Genomic DNA, 22985 nt, shown 5'->3' on the forward strand with positions numbered 1-22985 from the left:
TCAATTTAACAACTTTTCTGTTGATGTTCATAAGTGCACTTATCTAAATCTATAATCTAAATGAATAAAGTTATTTTGAGTTTAGTTTGAATGGATTATAAAAAAATTGACCTCAAGTTTGTCCGTGACAATGTTAAGACTGTTGCTGTGTGCAGTGAAACTGAAAATGTGGACGTAACTATTTTATTTGGTTATTCACTTGCCTCGTTTAGTAATTATTGGTATAGGTATTGTTGTGTAGTTCTATCGTATTAGTAATAACTGTAAAGATATCATCATTATGTGGGAAATTAACATAAAATGAATAAATGAACTAAATTAGTATTTAGCTATTTGATGAGAATAGATTTGATTTAGTTTAGATTTGCTCTTAAATTAAAAATCTATCATTTTTATGCATGATAGTAATTTTATAAGTTTTAATTCAATGATATGCATATTGTTTCTGGAAATATAACTTGTAACAGTTAGATTTGCAAAAAAGCGCAAATTAAAAAAGACTAAAATGACGAAGGATACTTATTCAATACTAAGGCTCCAGCAGACACATTTAAAACCAAAATACGACTGTCTATAAAAGTTGTAATCAGAGTCATGATTGCATTTTTCTATAAAATTTACAAATAATGATTTGTTGCTATGAACTTATCCTAAAAATTCTAATCTTTTGGCAACCCCCAAGCCAATGTTTTCTTTTGTATGTTACAGGTGCATTGATACTAGCTTTCATCAGATCGTGTCAGGAAGTGTGGTTATCTTCTCAAAAGGCAGATGGCAACTGGAGAGGAGTCCTTACACAACGACTTATTCTCTCATTAATAGATTACTAGAGTCCAATTTAGCCTCAAGAAGACACAAGAATTTGCGAGTTTTTGGATAAAAATAACACTCAAACAGGGTAGCAAGTCCTTATTGTGAAACGCATTTATTAACAATATTTTTGTAAAACCAGAGAGAAACACGTAAATAGTGGCTATTTATTTTATTCTGGAAGGGATAGGTTTTTTGTAGAGTACGGAATATATAGAAATAATACGACTTTTCAAAAGTGTTTTTGTGTTAGTGACTATAAATTGTGAACAATAAGATATATATGCAAGTGAACCGAGAACCCAGATTGACAGTTTTTTCTGTGTAAGACGTGCTTATTTTGGATCAACGCCCGTTGTCATATGTATCTAATATCATTGAGTTGCTTAAAAAGTAATTAAGATACGTAATTTAGTAAGTAAGTAAGTAAGTAGTGAGTAATTAAAATGTATTTCGTCAGGGGCGGATTTACTCAAGGGTTTTATGAAAATCCTCCTGCTAATCATTCCTCACTGAAAACAATAGAAGATATTTTTAATTTTAAAAAAAACATGTATAATTCTAAAAAATCAAATCATAACGTTAGAATTCCCGAGATCTATCAACTAATGTACGATGCGCGTCTATCAAGCGGAGCGGGGAATCACCTGTCGCTTGTTTTAGATAAATACGGCTGATTGTGCGGTTTTTTAAATTAATAAATCTGTACGGTTCCTGGGTCAACGGGATGCTTCAAATAATAGAGATTTATTGATTTACTCTATATTTACCACTCGCGTGTTACAATAGAATATGAGCGAAATAATGACGTGCTAATTGCTATATACCGAATGAATACAATTTAACAGTCAAAGAGAGTGCCTACGTCTGGCTATGCTCTCGGGGTGTAACTCCCATGATTTAGTTCGCTATGAACGAATGTAGAAGAGAGTGCCTGCGTCGGGCTATACTCTCGGGACGTAACTCCAACGATTTTGGAAATCGTCACGCTTATAAGTGATCGATATGTACAGCCATGGCACGTACAAACATAGGAATTTGTCAAGCTTGTAAATGAGCAAGAATGTACGAACCTTGGCACGTACATAGGGATCATCACGCTTATAAACTAAGAAAGCCTGAGTGAGCAAAATGTACAGCCTTGGCTCGTACATACTCCCCCAGGCAAAAAGTGCAAGATGAATATGTAGTGCTTTACAAGATGAAACCATTATATGCTTAACTTAAGGAAATGTTTAACAGTCTCTAAACTTATGTTAACACTTCTTATACTATTCCACGGCACTATCACTAACACTAAGAAATATCGGAGTCCGGTCCCGGGTGGGTCTCCCTGACGCCACTGCGAAACCGGCTGCTGGTTCAGCTGATGCTACACCTACTGCTCCGTGACGTCTCTTGATCTTTATATGATCGTAATGTCCTATCCACTACCTGTCTTGAGCACATTCTGAGAACTATCATGAGCATAAAAGTACATTACTGTGTTGTTGATTGAAACCATGACCTAGGTTAAATATGATTGTTATAAAATGCAACCGTACCTCGGTAATTTGATATCTACATAATATTATTCATTGTATTTGACGTCTTTCACAGTAGGTCAATCCACTAGCTAACATATGATATTTTGCTGAACTGGCATTCCATGTATTGTTTATGATATTATATTATTCATCCTTTTTCACGTTATAAAATTAAATATGAATAGTTATATCTGTAATAATAACTTTCACTCAATATTGAATGTAAAGTTTCGATGATGTATGTTATACATAAATGGAACTGTATTTATTTATGCTTAAAGGAATTTTAAGTATAATTTTATAGATGGTGCTTTTCTTTCTTTTCCTTTGGTTACTCATATTGGACTCATAGGATTGCATTACTGAATAAGTTTGCTGTATGTTAATTTTATGAAATCCTGAATCGGTGAACCTGCGATTGTGCGGAGCGATAACGCTTCGCAATCTTCCCCTTTTACGAAAGATATCACTCTTTCTGACCATTCTTTTTGACCTTCCTGTAAATTCCTGTCTATTCTTAACTCCTTTTTTTCTTCGAACCTTCTGCTTTTTCACGAATGCTTGTTGCTTAATATATTTCTTGCCTTTATTGATAGGCAAAACATTTAATTTGAGTACCACCTTTTTTGATCCATGCGAACGTTTCCTATTACTGTTTCTAGTTATGATTCTATTGTTTCTTACAACCTTGTCGGACCCTTGTGTTAAGTTGCATTGCAAATACGCCCCCGTAGGCACTTTAATCGGTGCTTCCAACAAAGGTTTAGATAATACTAAGCTGCGATTTAGGTTTTTATTAATCGTAGAAGACATGGATGAAGACAAGTTTTGTTTATCTTCTGTTTCTTGCTTGACTTGTAAGCATTTCATTCTCTTGATACCCACATTAACGCGATGTGATTTATCTTCTTCGCTTACTTTACAATCAAGTTGCGTTTGCTGCTCTATGGGTTGCCATGTCGGCTTGCTAATAGATTCAATGGATAATTTACCATCAATGTTCTTTTTGGTACTCACATTGGGGTTATTATTATGAACTGAACAACTGGTCATTGTAAGTTGACCTGTATTATGTTGTAAGGGACCCCCTTCTGCCCCGGAAATGATGCCATGATGCTCCATGCTATCTGAAGTAAACGATTGTACTACGCTCTTTACTAATTTGGATAATTCTCCTCCTTGACCAATATCTGCATAAGTACTGTGCTTATCCATAGGTAATTTACTACCAGTTTTCTCCTTAGTAGAGAGTAGCGTAATTTGATCCGTACTTGTGTGAAAGGTCTCTCCTACCCCGGAAATGAAGCTGTGATGTTCTATGCTCTCTGAAGATAACGATTGTACTACGCTCCTTACTAATTTGGATAATTCTCCTCCTTGGCCAATATCTGCATAATTACTGTGCTTGCCACCATTTCCTGCTATTTCTTCCACCCTTGCCGAAGACGAAGAATTTTTATTTTCCATTTTATATTGAAATGATTGCTCTTCTTGCGTAGTAGAATAATTTAAATTTAAATTAAATAGTGCATCGTGCAGGATCGTGTTATGTTTTTGAGAACAAATCATGCATCTTTTATGCGAGAAGCAAACTTCCACTTCATGTTTAAGTAAACAATTTGTGCAAAGCTGCAATCTTAAAATTGTATCAACCCTGTCATTAAAATGTTTTGCTAAAAATGATTGACAATTAAACAGGCCATGGTTAGATAAGTTGCATAATTGACAATATTGTATTTTATTTTCATTTCCTCGTTTATTGAAATGCGTCGACAGCGATTTTTTGCTGATGCTACATTTTGATGAAGGTCGCTGTTGTTTTGCAATTAAGTCTTGTCCGGTTTGATTATTAGCCATTTCCAAGGCATATAATGAATTTTTTGAATTATGTGAATCCCTAAGTACCGGTGATTCCATATGAATTTCTAGAAAATTCTTCTGTAGGCTTTTAGAATGCAATTTGAGATTTATCTCTCTTCTATGGTGCCTATATATAGCTTCCTGCTCGTAAAATTTATTCTGATACTCCGTGTTGGAGCCTCCAAGATCAGCATCTATTTCGATATGGGTTTTAAAGATTAACCCCCATCGGAATTTTAATATTTCTAGGGCTTCTTCAAGATCATATTTATCCAATGACGAGTATCCATTAGATAGTTCTAACATACTATCAAAGGACCTAAATAAAGCTGCTTGTTTACGAAGCAACTCTTCGGTTTTTTTTGAATACCTGAAGGATTTCAGGCTGTCAGTGAAAGAAGCTTGGAACAAATTCTCCATTATGGTATATATTATTAACTAGTTTATATATAATATACTTAGTAAATTCTTAAACGAATGTTTTATAAAATACGTAGTAACAATGCGTTACCATTCGCTTCTGCCTGATAAAATGCTCAGAATAAATGAGATAATTCTCAGAATTATAGTGCTCAAAACAAATGGAAAGGACTTACCTACTGCAATGGCTGCTTTCCTCTTCTTGTTATGTTGCGTGTAGATTACTACCCGACGTCTTCCGCCACACCGTGTTGACGGATACGGGATTGTTTATTATCTTTTAAAAGGACCTCCTAGACCCTTTGCTTGCTTCTCTGCTACGCTTCTCTGTAAATGCTTGTACCTCCAGGATACATTCTGTGCTTTAAACAATTGGAGAGGACTTACTGTACCGAGCGCTGTCGCTTGCCTCTCTATGTTGAAGATTGACGTCCGTCGCCTTGTTCTAGGTTGAAAGGACGCCGATATATTTGGACTAGTCTGGATCCTTGAAAACGTTGCTCTCCTCTTTTCTATTGATGCGGATGATAGTATTTGATTTGCTTGATGACCCAACGAACCAGCAGTGGGATGTTTTTCCACGGCGCCGATCTTCAGGAAAACGGAGTAAAACGCGAACGCGATCAACTGAACGCGAAAGACCCGCTATTCCCGGATAGCTCGAAGGACCAAAATGTACGGTTCCTGGGTCAACGGGATGCTTCAAATAATAGAGATTTATTGATTTACTCTATATTTACCACTCGCGTGTTACAATAGAATATGAGCGAAATAATGACGTGCTAATTGCTATATACCGAATGAATACAATTTAACAGTCAAAGAGAGTGCCTACGTCTGGCTATGCTCTCGGGGTGTAACTCCCATGATTTAGTTCGCTATGAACGAATGTAGAAGAGAGTGCCTGCGTCGGGCTATACTCTCGGGACGTAACTCCAACGATTTTGGAAATCGTCACGCTTATAAGTGATCGATATGTACAGCCATGGCACGTACAAACATAGGAATTTGTCAAGCTTGTAAATGAGCAAGAATGTACGAACCTTGGCACGTACATAGGGATCATCACGCTTATAAACTAAGAAAGCCTGAGTGAGCAAAATGTACAGCCTTGGCTCGTACAAAATCAATGTAGCACATCCTTTGCAAATAAATAATTTATAATTATTATCTAGAAAATACTATATTAAGTAGATCCCCCCTGGCCATGGCGCACAATTCTTTTAAATGCATCGTTGTGCATCATGTGCCCACAGGCACACACACCACACAACTTCACATAGGTATTGTATAACTATATTTTGAAGCTTATATAACTGGATTTGTTTTAGGTCAACGGTGGTAGCGTAAAACAAACAAACAAACCCGTTTAGTGGTCTTGTAAATTCATATAATTTGACCGTTGTTTATCACTTAAATCGGCTCTGCATACAATCTTTGAATATAAAGTGAAATTGGTGTAAGCCATCAACAACAAAAATATATAATAACTATAACAATGATAGTAATAATTATTGTACATTTAATGAAATTCTGTTATAATCTTAGTAGTTGTAGGGGTATTTATATATATACTATATAGTTGTGTGCGTAGTTTTATAAGGACAATGTAACAACACAGAGGGATCAGTCTGTACTAAGCGATTGACGCGTAAGCACGTCAAATAAAGATGTCAATCACAATCGCATTGTTTCCTTTGGAGCCATCCGGGTAGTCACCCGGAGGCAAACATACCCCGGCATCCCCCACATCTACATTGGTGACCCCGACTACACAAGCAACCTCGACGGCACAAGAAACCCAGACTTCGAAATTCAGACGATAGGATGGCATTGCCACAATCGCACGCGACGGCTACGCAAGAAATCGCAGCGGTGACGTCAGTCACCTCCCGGATTCCTGATTTCTGGACAGATCAGCCCCGTGTATGGTTTGTCAGGGCGGAATCCGTGCTGTTACCACAAAAGATGGGAGATGATACTAAATTCAACATCGTGGTGTCGAAATTGGGAAAGGATGTGATACAACAAATCACAGACATCCTTTTCTCACCTCCCGAACAAGACAAATATGGAGCTCTTAAGAAGAAGCTGCTGGACATTTTTGAGGAATCAGAAACGAGGCAGCTGCAGAAGCTCATCAGCGAGATGGACTTGGGAGAACAGAAACCGTCTCAGTTGTTACGCAGGATGAAGGACCTGGCTCGGGAGAAGCTTCCGGACGATACTCTCCGTATTTTGTGGCAGACGCATTTACCGCAAGCAGTTCGTGCAGTTCTGGCAGTCACGGAAACCAAGAACCTGGATCAACTGGCCAACGTCGCAGACAAGGTAGCAGAATCCATCCAGCCACCTCAATTGGCGGAGGTCAAGACAAGTGGCGGTCTTCGGCAAGTCCAGGACAACGACGTGCATGCGGCCATCGCGGAGCTGAGCCACAAGTTCGACCAGTTACTGAAGAGCCGTACATCATCTCGCCCGCCCTATAGAGGTAACAGCCGTGGGCAGCGACGGCGTTCGCAGTCCCGTGCGCCGAGTGATTGGGTATGTTTTTACCATTACCGTTTCAAAGACCGTGCTACCAAATGTGTGCCCCCTTGCGCTTTTAAGAAGGGAAACCCCTAGAGGTGCAGGTCACGGAGGCGGATGCCTGCACCATCGCCCCAGCACAACGCCTATGCATCTTGGACAGTAATAGTGGATATAATTTTTTAATAGATACCGGCGCAAACGTATCCGTCATTCCAGTAGATAAAAACAGTGCCAGATCAAAATGTAGTGATTTTAAGTTATATGCTGCTAATGGTACGGTTATTAATACTTTTGGTTCAAAAATGTTAGTTGTAAATTTTAAGTTAAGGAGGGCATTTCGTTGGAATTTTATTATAGCCGATGTGAAACAGGCAATTATTGGAGCTGATTTTTTAACACATTTTGGGTTATTGGTAGATTTAAAGTCCCGGAAATTAATAGATAAATTAACTAATTTTAATTCCTTGGCATCCATAGTTAACACTAGTTGCTCTAGTTTAAATACTATTAATAAAGATCACCCGTACCGTGATGTCATAAATAAGTTTCCTAACATTACTAAACCATGCAATTTTAACGATCCGCCGTCACATGACGTATATCACTATATAGAGACGACGGGTTCTCCTGTCCATTCCCGCGCTCGACAATTAGCACCCGACAAGTATAAAAAAGTTAAGGAGGAATTTCGAATAATGCAGGAGTTAGGGATTTGTAGGCCTTCTAAGAGTTGTTGGTCTAGTCCGTTACACGTAGTACCCAAGAAGAATGGGGAAATACGTCCTTGCGGCGACTTTAGACAATTAAATGCGATCACGAAGCCAGATAGGTATTCTTTACCGCGTATCCGTGATTTTACATATATTTTAGAAGGGAAGTCAATTATGTCCCGAATTGATGTGGTTCGAACCTACCACGGAGTTCCTATATTTCCAGAGCATATTGAGAAAACAGCGATCACTACTCCTTTCGGGTTATTCGAGTTTCCTCGCATGACATTCGGGTTGCGTAATGCTGCACAAACATATCAACGTTTTATGAGTCATACAGTGCTAAGTGGTTTAGATTTCTTATTTACGTATATAGACGATGTACTTATTGCTAGTTCGTCCGTTGAAGAACATAAAAAACATTTAGAGTTAGTGTTTGAGCGTTTCAATAAATACGGTATATCGATAAATTTAAGTAAATGTAGTTTTGGTCAGACAAAGTTAGAATTCTTAGGATACGAGGTGTCTCTGGATGGTATTAAGCCGTAAGAACATAAAATAGAAGCCATTAAAAATTTCCCGAAACCTAAAACGATAGAACAATTACGCCGATTTTTAGGTATGCTTAATTTTTATAGGGCGCATATTCCAAATGCAGTTACACAGCAAATAGTTTTAAATCGTTATTTGCATAACGCGAAGAAGCGTGATAAAACTAGTATAGCTTGGACACCTGAGGCTGACGAAGCATTCGAGCAATGCAAACTTAGCTTGCAAAACGCAGCGATGTTAGCGCATCCACGAACCGATATACCTATCTCTCTCGTCGTAGACGCATCAAATATCGCCATCGGAGGCGTTTTGCAACAGTATATTGACAACAGTTGGAAACCTTTAGGATACTTTTCTCAGAAATTGAGTGAGGCTCAGAGGAAATATTCTACTTTCGACAGAGAACTTTTAGCTATTTATTTATCTATTCGTTATTTTCAGGATGTCATAGAAGGAAGAGAGCTTATAGTATATACCGATCATAAGCCCTTAACTTACGCATTTAATAAAACTAAATGCGAGAAAGAGCTACCGAGGCGTGTTAGGCAGTTAGCGTATATTAGTGAGTTTACTACAGATATTCGTTTCGTTACTGGCAGTAATAATACTGTGGCAGATTCGCTGTCACGCATTGAGACTTTGTACTGTCCGAATGTTCTAGATTATGAAAAAATTGCCGAATCGCAATTAACCGACGAGTATGCAAGTGAACTGTGTTGCAATGATAATTTTAAAAAAAGAATGTGTGCGTGTACTAGTGTACACACGTAAGAAGTGAAACGTCTTTATGACCTTATTTTTCGAAAAATGATCCAATATATGCAACTTTATATACATTGGTTAAATAAAGTTAAATTAGATAAAGTTTAACAAAAGGCTTTCATTATCATAGACATGAATACAAATAATACAATTATCTCATTTTACCTTATCACTACTAAGATTATTACAGAATTTCATTAATTGTAATACAATTATTACTATCGTTGTTATCGTTATTATATATTTTTGTTATTAATGAATCAACCGTGGTAGGGACACGAAAAAGATAGTACGTAACGGAAATATGTGACGCGTAACTCAAAAATGAGACGGTAATTTTTTTCCAACGCCGATAAATAAGTTTCACTTCCAATCGCTTTCAATAGTCAAGGAATCTAAGGTTTTTTTATGTGTTTCTTTAATTGTCTATTAGTACAGAAGCCTGATCATTGCCTATTAGAAAAAAATACTCACAAACAGTTAAATAATAACACACCACGCTATCTTACTAAAACGCTGTAATACGCAGCCGCATACAGTGTACAGTAAGCTCACGTAGTTTTCACATGCACTACACACGTTAAATGCTCAAATACAAGCACGTATTAAACAGTTGGCAATATACATACACACTGACATCTGCTCTCTCGCTCTGGCTCACAAATTACAGGCGACTATGCTTAGAAGACGGGAGTGGGGACGCTACGAAGTATGGCACAAAGAGGAGAGACCGATAATATACAAATTGTATGTATATTTCTGTCTCATTCTTTCCCCTGGCTTCATCCTACACATTTTTGTATTTGTGTCTCTTACCTGTCGTTTTTTCGTTGCATCCGGTTTGAAATCACAACGATTCTAAAGAAGTTTCACTTCAAAAAGTATTTGTACCTACATGTAATAAAAGAATTTATTGTGATTTTTCGTCAAATGTAGCGAGGCCATATATACCTAGCGAGTTCAGACGAACAGTTTTTAATAGCATACACAATATTAGTCACCCGGGCATTCGAGCCACCGGGAAGTTAATAACGGAAAAGTTCATTTGGCCAAAAATGAATTCTGACATCAATCTTTGGGCCAAAACGTGTATCAGTTGTCAGCGAGCTAAAGTAGACCGGCATTCGATGACCGGAGTGGGCAGGTTCCCGCATGCCGATCGTTTCGAGCATGTGCACATAGATTTAGTAGGTCCTTTGCCTATTACTGAAGACGGATTTAAATATTGTTTAACCTTGATAGACCGTTGTACGCGATGGCCCGAGGCTTTGCCATTGCGGGATATGAACGCGGAGACGGTTGCTAGAGCCTTATATGAAAACTGGATATGCCGTTATGGTTGTCCAATAAGGCTCACGAGCGATCAAGGTCGTCAGTTCGAAAGTTCGTTATTTAGGGAACTCATGAACTTATTAGGTATAAACAGAATCCGAACAACTAGTTACCACCCGCAGGCTAACGGAGCGGTGGAGCGCTGGCACAGGACATTGAAGGCAGCCCTAATGGCTCGATTGTCAAATAAGTCATGGGTCGAAGAGCTGCCTACAGTCTTATTAGGGTTACGAGCAGCTCAGCGGACTGACTCTGGCGTGTCAGCTGCTGAATTGACTTTTGGGCGTACTCTTAGATTACCAGGTGATTTTTACGATTCTTCTACGCAGGTAGGGTCTGCAGAGCCCCAACGATTAGTAGAGGGTATCCGAAAGCATATAAAATCGTTAAAATCCGTCCCGAAATCGCATAGTAATTCCCGTCCATATTTCGTGCATCCCGATTTAAAAGATGCAGAATTTGTATTTATCAGAGACGATTCGGTGCGCAAGCCGTTGAAACCGCCATACGATGGTCCATATCGAGTTATTAAGAGAGGTCCCAAAGTATTTGTCATACAATTTCCTAATCGTACAGCTAGTATATCTATAGATAGATTGAAGCCCGCTTATGTGTTGCCGGAGTTAGAATCTCAGAAAAACATCGAACCGGCACCCCTAGTTCAAATGCCCGATGTTGAACCCAGCATAGAAGTCGAACCCAAGTCTGTTAAAAAGACGCGTTCGGGACGTGTTATTAAAAAGCCGGTACGATTCGCGAATTAAAGCTAAGCGCTCAGTTTTAGCTATGCTATGCCAAGCTAATTACAAAATGCTATGTTTAGATTAAGTATTTTTGCTTAAGTTATAGCTAGCGATGTAAGATATTGTTACGATACTGCACTGTAGCGTTTACTTTATGGACATACGTAAGTAGGTTAGTTTTTTGCAATGTGAACCATGAAGACTGTGTCGATGGCGATGCCGCCTACCGATAAGGCACAGGCAATGCAACCTACAGTGCAGTACGCGTGATTGCTCGAAGTTATTACTAGATTGTGTTGTAGAATTGTGTGTTATGAATTCTTGTATAACTGTGTATTTAAGAAACATTTTTTTTTTTGTAAAAGGGGGGAGTAGTTGTAGGGGTATTTATATATATACTATATAGTTGTGTGCGTAGTTTTATAAGGACAATGTAACAACACAGAGGGATCAGTCTGTACTTAGCGATTGACGCGTAAGCACGTCAAATAAAGATGTCAATCACAATCGCATTGTTTCCTTTGGAGCCATCCGGGTAGTCACCCGGAGGCAAACATACCCCGGCATCCCCCACATCTACATAGTAATAAGGTAAAATAAAATAATTGTATTATTTGTATTCATGTCTGAGACAATAAAAGCCTTTTGTTAAACTTTATCTAATTTAACTTTATATAACCAATTTCTATAAAGTTAGTTTCATATAGTAGATCATTTTTCGAAAAATAAGGTCATAAAGAAGTATCACTTGTTACGTGGGTGCACTAGTAAACGCAAACATTTTTTTCTAAATTAATAGTTTTGTATTTTATTACTATTAAGATACTGTAAAAATAAATAAACCTTTTGCTTCAAAACATGTCATTTACACGTTATATACAGAAATAGGCCCAAGCTATATGGTATGTTAGCATAGCCAAATTCCATGTTTGTAGGTTTTATTTAAAAAAAACATATTACGGTTACGGAGTTCGCGGTACCGCTAATTGTTAAAGTAAAAATAAAATTTCTTCATTTAGTTTAATTGTAATCTTGAAATAACTTCCTTGGAAATTCTTATTTTTATATTGATTAAATGTATTAAAATATTGTAAAGTAAAGACCCAACTTGAATATAAGAACGTATTTATATTAATAACATAAATTAAAAATAAAATGCCTTTCCCGCCATTTACATGAGTCAATGTTGAGATTAATTTTCAGTTTCTTTATTAGTTCATATAGCAAGTATTTGTCTAATAAAGTATACATCATTTAATAATTTTCATAACGTCTATCAAATAGCGCTGTTGTTTTTTGCTGTGATAATACTAACCTCACGTAAATTTTGTAAACCGTCAACGTAGTAACATGTAAACTGACGAGACAGCGCTGATCTAAACAAAACTTGTAAAAATTTTATTATTTTTGGTTTTACTTGAGAGACTTGCATTAGAGGGGATAAAGTCAGGACTTAACCCAAAAAACGTAAAAGCCAATAATTTTTTAACATATGGGAGCCATTCATTGAGTGGCCATGGGCGGAGCTGTCTCTGCACCTCCTACTTCTTGTCCACTCTTGCATTAAAGAACGTTTTTGCTGATGAAAATATTTCATATATATATGAACTACAACATACTTCTTGTTTCAGATATTGATACGAATCGCGCATTATTTGCATTATGCGAAATCACAACTGAGACGTGCGAGGCGTGGATCGAGTAGATTTTCGACAACAAGTAGAACACATTTAAAATTCGAAAAATACACAAAAGCAATGGACGTGATTCGAAATTCAAATTAACGCACCACTATTCTGTTCATATTTCGAAATTCAAAACGCGCTACATAGATAAAATTTGAGTATTTCTTTATTGGGAGAAAATAAATAAAAAATATTTTGTATTACGTATTTCATTTTTTTAATGTATATGTATATAATTTAAATGCAAACGATATATCAATTATTTTTCTAAAATTCTCCAATGACAACATCTTAAAGTGCTCCTAGTTGTCGTTCTTAGGACGTATGAACGTCACACCAAGGATGTAAATATTCTACCAGTACTCAAATCAAGGCAAAAAGCGGGGGAAAAGAATTGGCAAGTCTTTTTCATTATTTTTACTCGCTACGTTTTGCGCAAGACAAATGCACTGCAACCATAACGCCTCGCTTTGCTTGAGATATTGAAACATATCTAACTTGAACTAAATTCAAAAATAGGTTAGTATTTGAGGGAAATTTCAGGATAAAATCATTCAGAACTGAAAACATTCGTTCGTTCCTTATTAAGACACCTAAAAATTTAGACAAAAGATGTACAGGCAGTCTTTCTGGCCAGAAGTAATAGATCACTGCCGTGTAATGGAAAATTATTACATTTTTAAAGACAAGGTATCTACGACCTTCAGGTTGAGAGTCTAATTTTGATTAATGCGCTCAATTACAATATAATATCTTACAATAGATTGATCCATTGCTCAACACTAAATCAATCTGCATTCTTTTAATTTAGAGTTAAGGTTCTATTGGAATGACTGTAGTCACTTATTTTAAACCTGTTTAAATAATAATAAAAAAACATGTTTGATTTTGCTTTCAAAATTATGAGATGATTGTAATTTTAATTTTAAGTTTAATACCAATTATTTATTTTTATAAAAACTACAAAAATTAAAAAAGTAAAAAAAAATTAAATATGTAAATTAGATTTTTTTTCACTATCTCAATGTAGTATGTAGACTTTTGTTTAAATTATTAAAATGAAACTTCTTTATCGGCGTTGGAAAAACATTTACCGTCATATATTTCCGTTACGCGCAATCTTTTTCTTGTCATTACCATTGGATTCGAATAGATTCGAAGCCAATAATACCAAAAAAATATAATAACGATAACAATGATAGTAATCATTCTATTACAATTAATGAAATTCTGTAATAATCTTAGTAGTAATAAGGTGAAATGAAATAATTGTATTATTTGTATTCATGTCTATGATAATAAAAGCATTTTGTTAAACTTTATCTAATTTAACCTTGTTTAACCAATTTCTGTAAAGTTGCATATCATCACTTAATTATATGTAATAAATTTAATAATTTTCTTTTAAAAAATTAACTAAATTAATCTCTTATTTAATTTTTGGCACATATTTCTTCGTCGGAGTAGACCCTCTGCGATCGAGTTTCGTCGTGCGGTCGACTGCTTAGAGCTGCCGGACCCACCATACACGGACCGCTACAAGCGGTTGCTGTGGACCGCGTGCCACTCCGGCTCTCGGCTTAAAATACCAATTCATCAACTGAAACCATGGACATTCTAAAATATTTGAAAAACTCTTCAGTGTCTTCTCTGAGCTGGGGATACAAAGTATGAAATATTCCATACTGTTCTCTTGATTGTAGTATTGGACGCACCCACATACTACGGTGTCTTCGACGCCTACGCTTGCGCAATAGTAGTACAAGAAGCAGTGTTTCGTCATCGAAATCCATCTTGTAAATGAACTCGCATTGACGGTATTATTTTGCGGTCGAACACAACTGCTCCAAGTAGTCGTGTGGTCGCCGTCCGTCTCGACTGCAACATGCCCAGCGTAAAGCGTTCATATAAAAAATAAAAAAAAATGCCGCTTGAAAGGGAGATGTGGTATAGATGTTAGTCAAAATATGTCTGTCGATTATAATTAACCATTACGGTAAATAGTATGTAAAATATCGACTTATTTCGAATGTAACGTGACTTAATCGACTTTTAGATTTTTAAGTGCAAAGGATATTTTGTTACGTTATGTATTAATTATTATTTATTATTTGTTATGTTTGTTGGAGCGCGGGGCCGTAGCATTTGCTACTCTTCTAATCCGGCACTCCTTGCGAGTAGACATTACCTTCAGTATAGATATCGGCAAACATGTTGTACAAATATGCTTGCCTACGCAGAAACGATTTTTAGGTATCACTTCGGCGGGCGGTAGTGCGCGACGGCGCGAGAGTGACGTGTCGATCGCGTGATTGGTAAATCAGTTGACGTTTGTGTCCCGCGCTGTATACGATGCTCAAACTTTTCCCCACTCCCTTGTTTAATGCTCAAGAAGTTTGCCGGTATCTGTACTACAGCGGTTCCAGAACTCACTTTTATAGCAAAGCGAAAATTGAATGTGTCCATGTGGACACATTCAATTGCTGTCCAAATCTTGGATGAAGCTGAAAAAAACCTTACGTGTATTAAACCGAAGAATTTATTTTGGTTAATTAGAAGCACTTGCATATACTTTACAGGTTTCATTGACAGTTTAATAAAAAATAGTAATTTCAGTTTGGTTTTCTTTATATTAGAAAACTAGCTGCCCCCGCGAACTTCGTTTCTCCTTAATGTGGTTTTAGTTAGCCTTAATACCGTGACACGAAAGAGTAATTTCACTGTATTATCGTCACTATAATTTGAATTTGATTTTCACTTCGGTCTAAGTAACAGATGGTTGGCTATGCTAACACCATAAATAAAAAAAGTAGAAATAATTCAATTTCACGGTATTTCGTTTACTACAAAATAAATTTAATTTATACTTTAGCCTCAATAACACGTGGTAATCATGATATTGAATTGTAGCTTATATGACAAGTTTGTCCCTTTACCATAGCAGTGCCATCTATTGATTACTTACTCAATCCAGTGGAAAAGTATCGACATCTGTTAGAATCTTTTGGAGTTAACAGATATTTGTGACTGTCAATTAATTATAGACAAATAATTTGCAATAAAATAAATTGCGACTTTAATTAAAGATCTAAGCTAACCTATTTCTTAAGTTGGACCAGACTGCTCACGGTGTGCCAATTTAATTTAAAATCGGTTAAGTAGTTTAGGAGTCCATCGCGGACAAACATCGTGACAGGAGATTTATATATATTAAGATAAGATAATATACTAAAATCATTAGAAAACCGCTGTGGTTTGTGTAAATGTAACCAGAACAGTCTTGTTTAGGAGACAAATGCATATAAAAATAGTTTTTCAATTTCATTTTTTGTTTGTAAAAGTTAGGCTATCTACTTATAATTGACAGGGTAGTTCATTTATTAGCCGCGGTAGCAAACACCTCAACGTTCTGTGTCCATATACGTTGTTTGCTCTCGATGTACACAGCCGAATCTGCGTTACCGCTCGGGTCTGTACGTCATGCTCCACTCGTTTCTTTATATCATCTCGAAAAAAGTACTCGACTAGAAGAAATTTATTTACTTTATCTGCTATCGGCAGTATTTTGCATTTTATTTTGCGTTTTTATATGAGTCGAGCACATTTCTCGAGGCAATGTGTTTGAGGATTCGCATTTGGAGGTTATATATTAATTGTTATTGAGACGATAAAAATGTTTTATCAAAAATGAGACCAATTTGAATTCTTATTAGTCGAGCGGGAAATGAATTTAAAACTAATAAATTAACTTTATTTAAAATATTTTATTTACTGGATTTTATGAATTTTTGGAATATATGCTCTCAGGTGACGATCCGAAATTAATAAGTCGAGATATGTATGAAATTGATGTTTAGCAGCTGGTTTTTCTCCTCATGAAGAAAGAAGACGCGCGCGGTCGGCATGCTATCCCGATGATGTGACAATTAACATGTCTGTTATTTTTATTGGCGTTTTATTTTTATTCCTTCTGTTTGGTGAGTTTCTTAGAATAGATTTCATTTTATGTTACCATGGTAACGATGTTATGTCAAATATACGGTAACCATGGTAACAGTCACGGTAAAGCCTTTTATATTTTATTTATTAATTAGGCTCTCCGAGCATAGTTCACGAGAGAGATTAGGAATTAAAAAATCAATTGTTATTAACTAAACAATTTATTTTGGAGTTAGTGAATGGCAAAAACATATAATTATAGTTGATTAATGATTGTTTGTAAGCAAGATATATTGTTTGTTTCCATTTTTGTAATCAGTGTTGGCCTAGTGGCTTCAGCGTGCGACTCTCATCACTGAGGTCGTAGGTTCGTTCCCATGCTCTGCACCAATTGACTTTCTATGTCTGCATGTAATTCACATTCGCTAAAACGTCGAAGGAAAACATCGTGAGGAAACCGGATTGCCTAAGACCCAAAAACTCGACGGCGTGCGTCAGGCACAGAAGGCTGATCACCTACTTACCTTTTCAATTTACTCATAATCATGAAACAGATACAGAAATCTGAGGCCCAGACCTAAAAAGGTTGTAGCGCCATTGATTTTTATTTTATTTATAACCATAGCCTTTGAGTATAGGTATCACTGTGGTATAATAAAATACGGTCGCGTGTTTTCATACATTTTATTGGGTTTACAAAACTAATAAGTCATCTATCGAACATTTTGTGATTTATAAAATTTGTACGTGTTTACGCAGGCTCTGATTCGCACACACAGAACGACACCAATAAGTGGCGTCAGAGCAAGATACGTGAAGATCTGTGACATCTCCGCTGAAGTTAATACCGTGGCTTTCATGACCACCACCATGACAACACTACCTGAAAATATATTATTATGTAAATACCAAAATCTTGAGACCAACGGTCGAAGCTCCAACGTTTTTTTCAATACGGGGATTTTTTTAATCTCCCTGTCGCTTGTTCGTATATCCTACCCTAGAAATAATGAATAAATTAAAAGCAAAAATAGTCCAGATAGACTTCGAAATCGATTTTTTTAAAAAAAAAGAAGTCATCAATTCCTTACAACACAATAATCTATAATAATTTTTTATTTCTTTAAGACAAAAAAGAAATTTTTGGGACAAATTTGCCGCCCCTTCAAATCCGCCGCACTAGGCTCAAGCCTACTCAGTCTGCTGGTAAATCCAGCACTGCAAATTTTTTTTATTAATCATAACTCATAATGTTACATTACTTTTTACTTGGGTTGAAATAACGATATTGTACAGCTTGCTAGCTAGTGGACTGTGACTGTGTGACTGTGTGTGTGTTGCGGTGCGTTGTGGAAGCAGGTTGTGGCCTTTGTCGAAATCTTCACTCGCGTTCGATGACCGTAGACCCGTCTGTTGTGGTGGTTCCGCGGCTTCAACCGTCTTCATGTCGCTGTATGTTATCCGTTATTATGAAAATAAATTTTACCTACGTTCATTAATGTAGCATCTTAAAAATAGTAACATTCAAATAAAAACAAAAATGAAAACATTTTAAAATAGTTCGTGTATTTTAGATTGTGCTGAACAATGCAGTTATTTATTAATTAACTGCATGCTTTTCCCCCCGCGACATTAATTTTTTTTAGTTTATTTAATGGTTTAATTTTAATCGTTATTAATTATTTTGCTATGGTACACGAAGAAGGCGTTTAACACCAAACTAATTAAGTAATGGCTCAGCTATATGTATGTAAATAATAAATAATGTATTTATGTGTCTAAATATGTTGCGTAAACGTACTTTCTGCATACGCTTATAGTAAAGTTTGAATAGGTGACATTAAATACATACTAATATATGTTTATAGAAGCCTTTTTAATATATCTGTATATATTTTTTTAAGTCATTTAGGTCATTAATGTAACAATAAAATAGAAATAATGAATGGGTGTGTATTTTCAGGTATAACGCTAGATAAATTTTTTTGTTGGAAAGCACACATTGAAAAGTTACAGAACAAAATAGAGTTTCGTTTTTGTGTTAAAACGACTAAGAGAAACTGTTACGGTATGGCCTGATTATCATGTTTCATCTATTATTAGACATGGATAGATAGATAGATTGAATTTCCCCAAACTATTATAGTTTAAGAAGTAAATAGGCTCAAAATAAATGTATTAGAGCAATTTGTGGAGCAAACTGTATTGATAGTTGCGTACCTTTATTTAAGAGGCTCAAAATTGTATCTCTTGCCTGTATTTATATTTTAGAAATGTACTTATTCATGCACAGAAACATAGATATTTTTAAGTCGAATATAGAAGTCGAAGTACAAAGTAGACATGGGGAGAAATTGGCTGTGCAAAAATCAATCTAGAACTGTTTAGGAAAAACACCTTTTATATGGCTATTAAGGTTTACAATAATTTACCAAAAGAATTAAAAGATCTTCAGGCTAGTCTTTAAAAATCGAATTGGCGTATTACTTTTGGAAAAAAAACTCGATAATGATTATGCGTGAGATACTGTAATTGATATAAATTTAATAACATTTGATATGATATGTACGATACAAATAATATGAGAATTGACCAATTCATATGACTAATAATGTTACATGTAAAACTCCTTTAAAGACAAATTTGCGCGCCATTGTGTGTGGCAGAATACGCGAACTTACTATTGTACCACCTTTTTGTAACATATTCTTGCAATAAATTATTATTATTTTTATCGAAATAAGTATATATATTTAAGTATATCTATAGACTGTGGTGCAAATGGCCTATCTGAAACCACAGTATTTTTCTCAAAAAAATATGCAGTAGGACACATGATATAGTAATAATGGAAGCCTTAACGTCGCTTAGTGCTTATAGGTGATTTAAAAATTCGAAACTTACTGGCCATAATACCAAAAGTATTTTCAACCACTACACGTGAACTAGAAAGTTTCTGATTAAATATTCTATGAGGAGTACCTATTGCATGATGTCCAGGGAAAGGTTTCATAGCGTTTGTACTTAAAGCGTAAGCCCCATCAGGTTAAAATACATATGGCAATTGTCTTGCGTTTTTTTAACCATAAATTTCGAACATCATTTCTTGTCTGTCGCTCAAGCGAAACCCCATCAGCCAAAAATACTAAATTAATAATGTAGGTTGAGATTTCTGAAGTAAAACTTCTTTATCGGCGTTGGAAAAAAATTACCGTCACATTTTTACGTTACGCGTCACATTTTTACGTTACGTGCCATATTTTTCTTGTCCCTACTACGGTTAATTCGAAGAGATTCGAAGCCATTAATAACAAAAATATATAATAACGATAACAATGATAGTAATAAATCTATCACAAATAATGAAATTCTGCAATAATCTTAGTAGCACTAAGTGTACGAGCCAAGGCTGTACATTTTGCTCACTCAGGCTTTCTTAGTTTATAAGCGTGATGATCCCTATGTACGTGCCAAGGTTCGTACATTCTTGCTCATTTACAAGCTTGACAAATGCCTATGCTTGTACGTGCCATGGCTGTACATATCGATCACTTATAAGCGTGACGATTTCCCAAATCGTCGGAGTTACGTCCCGAGAGTATAGCCCGACGCAGGCACTCTCTTCTACATTCGTTCATAGCGAACTAAATCATGGGAGTTACACCCCGAGAGCATACCCAGACGTAGGCACTCTCTTTGACTGTTAAATTGTATTAAAAAAATCAAATTCAAAATTCTTTATTTGTTCAGATAGAGGCCTCCCTAGTAAGTCAGAGACCTGTGACAGGGAAGCTTCGCTCTTCTTTAAATTTACAAAGTTTAATCAACCAACACAATTGGTTTAAAAAAAAAGAAAAATAAACAAATATATGAATATATTATGATGACTATGTAATGTGTTTGTGAAAGACGAAACAAATGTGTGCGCGTGTTGCATGAAAAGATGGATTAAGGAAAAAATTATATTAGATGATTTAACAATGCTTCTGTTTTGTTGTAGTTAAGTGTACCGAGCCAATGGTTTATAGTTATTTTACATTTATGGTATGTAAGATTATGAAAGCTAAGGGTTTTATTTAAACTATTATAGAGATAAGCTGAGCGATTGTTGTATTGCTTACGTGTAAAGATAGTCTTGCAAATTGTGTAGCTTATTATATTATGTTGGGTCCTTTTTTGAGGTGTGTCTGTTTTATGTGGAGAGGTTGCGTGTCTCCTAAGGACACAACGGAGAATATAGAGCTGGCGTATGGTCAGTAGTTTGCAAGACTTGTACAACTCTTCAGTTGAAAAACTTTTATTTTTTAGTAACATTATTTTTATAATTGCTCTCTGAGCTCTTTCAAGTGCTAGAACTTTGGTTTTCGTACAACCACCCCACACTGTAATACAGTAGGTGATAACAGATTGATCTAATGTTTTATACACGGTATATGTTTGGTTCCGCTACATGACGTAGTTTGCAAAAAATCCAGCTGAACCTACGCATCCTTTTTATTACTGCATCAACATGGGCGTGCCAGTTTAGATTTTGGTCAATAATCACACCTAAGTATTTAATCTCTTTCACCCTAAGCAGCGTGTCACAGCCGCAGTCTTCACTACATTGGAATTTAGTTTGTGTAATTTTATGTTAAGATTGGAGGGGGATTGGCTCTTATCACGTATAGCAAACGTTATGAAGTTAGTTTTAGATGGATTAATAGTTAGCTGACTGCTGGTTAACTGCGCGTTAAGTTTGTGAAGATCCGCTTCAGCGTTTTTATAAGTTTCCTCCCATGTATCCCCATAAAAAGTTAGTGCCATGTCATCACATGACATCACATCACTTGTCACATAACAAGTGATGATACCTTTATTGATTTTGGTATTGCACATTTCATTGACATATATCAAGAACAGCGTTGGCCCTAAAACCGAACCCTGAGGGACGCCGAAAGAAATCGGGTTTTCATTCACGTTACTAATTAAGTTACCTTGACTCTTTGAGTCCTATCTGTCAGATAGCTGGTCAAGAGGTTGAGAAATACTCCTCTAATGCCAATATTATCCAGGCGCTTAATCAGAGTTGAAACACAAACAGTATCAATTGCCTTTTTGAGGTCGATAAATAGTGTAAGACACTTTTGTTTCCGGTCCTGGCGTTCAACTAGGTAATTTATAACGGCTAGGATAGCATCTTCAGTACTGTAGTCAGCCGCTGTAGATCCGACCTGGGTACCGACGACGTCGTGGATCCTATCAGCTAACTCGGCCAGCTCAGTCAGATCCGTCTTGGACTGGGATGCGATGATGGCCTGAGTGGAGCTGGGCAGGCGGCTCGTCCAGATGGTCCGCAGGAACTCCTCAGGTACTCCGGGGCCGGCCAGGTTGAGCAGGTGCCGGTAGAATTGTGAAGGCTTTCGGTCTCCGAGCTCTTCGTGCATGAGAAGCTGCTTCACCTTCTTCTCACGTGACGCCGACAGCCTCTTGATGAGCTCAGCTTTAAGCTTGTCGTATTTATCGGCGGGCGGAGGGTAGGAAATTACGTCCTCTACCTCCGCGGCGTATTGGGCGTCCAGGTTGCCGACGACGTAAAAGAATTTCGTCTCGTCGGTTCTGATGTTGGCCAGGGTGAACTGCGCCTCCATCTGGCTGAACCACAGACCTGGCATCTCTGGGTAGAAGGGTGGAATTCTTACGCCGACTCGGAAGTTCTCCGTTAACGGTGATGTTTCTGTTGTTTCTTGAGCCATCTTCTTGTGTCCTTTTTTTACGGGGTCACCAATATAGCGAGTATTAAACGATGCAAATTGGATGTAATAAGAAAATCCGAGTGCACAAAAATAGAAAGTTTATTGAACACGTCACAGAAGTATAAACAAGAAGGAGTAAAATAATTTGTAGAAGAATGGCACAGTAAAAGAAATAAAATTAAGCGAAGTGATAAGTCCTCAACGCAAATAATAAAATTACCAAAAATTATATCAACTATCAAATACGGAGTGCGAAAGCGGTCTGCTGGTCGCCGCGGGCCGGCTCAGGTAGTCGCGTGCGAATATATAGGCAATAACATGCGATCTCGCTTGCGCGCTACCTGAGCCGGCGCACGACTCAACAGAATTAACTATATAC

At 36.6% G+C, this 22985-nt stretch overlaps 1 protein-coding gene across 1 annotated transcript; it reads right to left on the bottom strand.

Annotated features, from left to right (window-relative positions):
- Positions 1-18062: 18062 nt before the first annotated feature.
- LOC123718339 lies at positions 18063-22606 on the bottom strand. The gene is made up of 2 exons (XM_045674755.1): positions 22085-22606; positions 18063-18089 (listed from the first exon to the last, which is right to left on the bottom strand). Exons 1-2 carry the CDS (start codon positions 22604-22606, stop codon positions 18063-18065), a joined length of 549 nt encoding a protein of 182 aa, XP_045530711.1.
- Positions 22607-22985: the final 379 nt, after the last annotated feature.

Source organism: Pieris brassicae, chromosome W (assembly GCF_905147105.1).
Source record: "Pieris brassicae chromosome W, ilPieBrab1.1, whole genome shotgun sequence".
Classification (NCBI taxonomy): Eukaryota; Metazoa; Arthropoda; class Insecta; order Lepidoptera; family Pieridae; genus Pieris; species Pieris brassicae.

Bases quoted from the DNA above. Each gene is read 5' to 3' on its own strand.
- LOC123718339 (XM_045674755.1), bottom strand. From the start codon at position 22,606: ATGGCTCAAGAAACAACAGAAACATCACCGTTAACGGAGAACTTCCGA. The intron at 18,090-22,084 runs GTCGGATCTACA...AAAAATTTGCAG, and splicing joins ACGACGTCGTCGGTACCCAG to TGCTGGATTTACCAGCAGAC.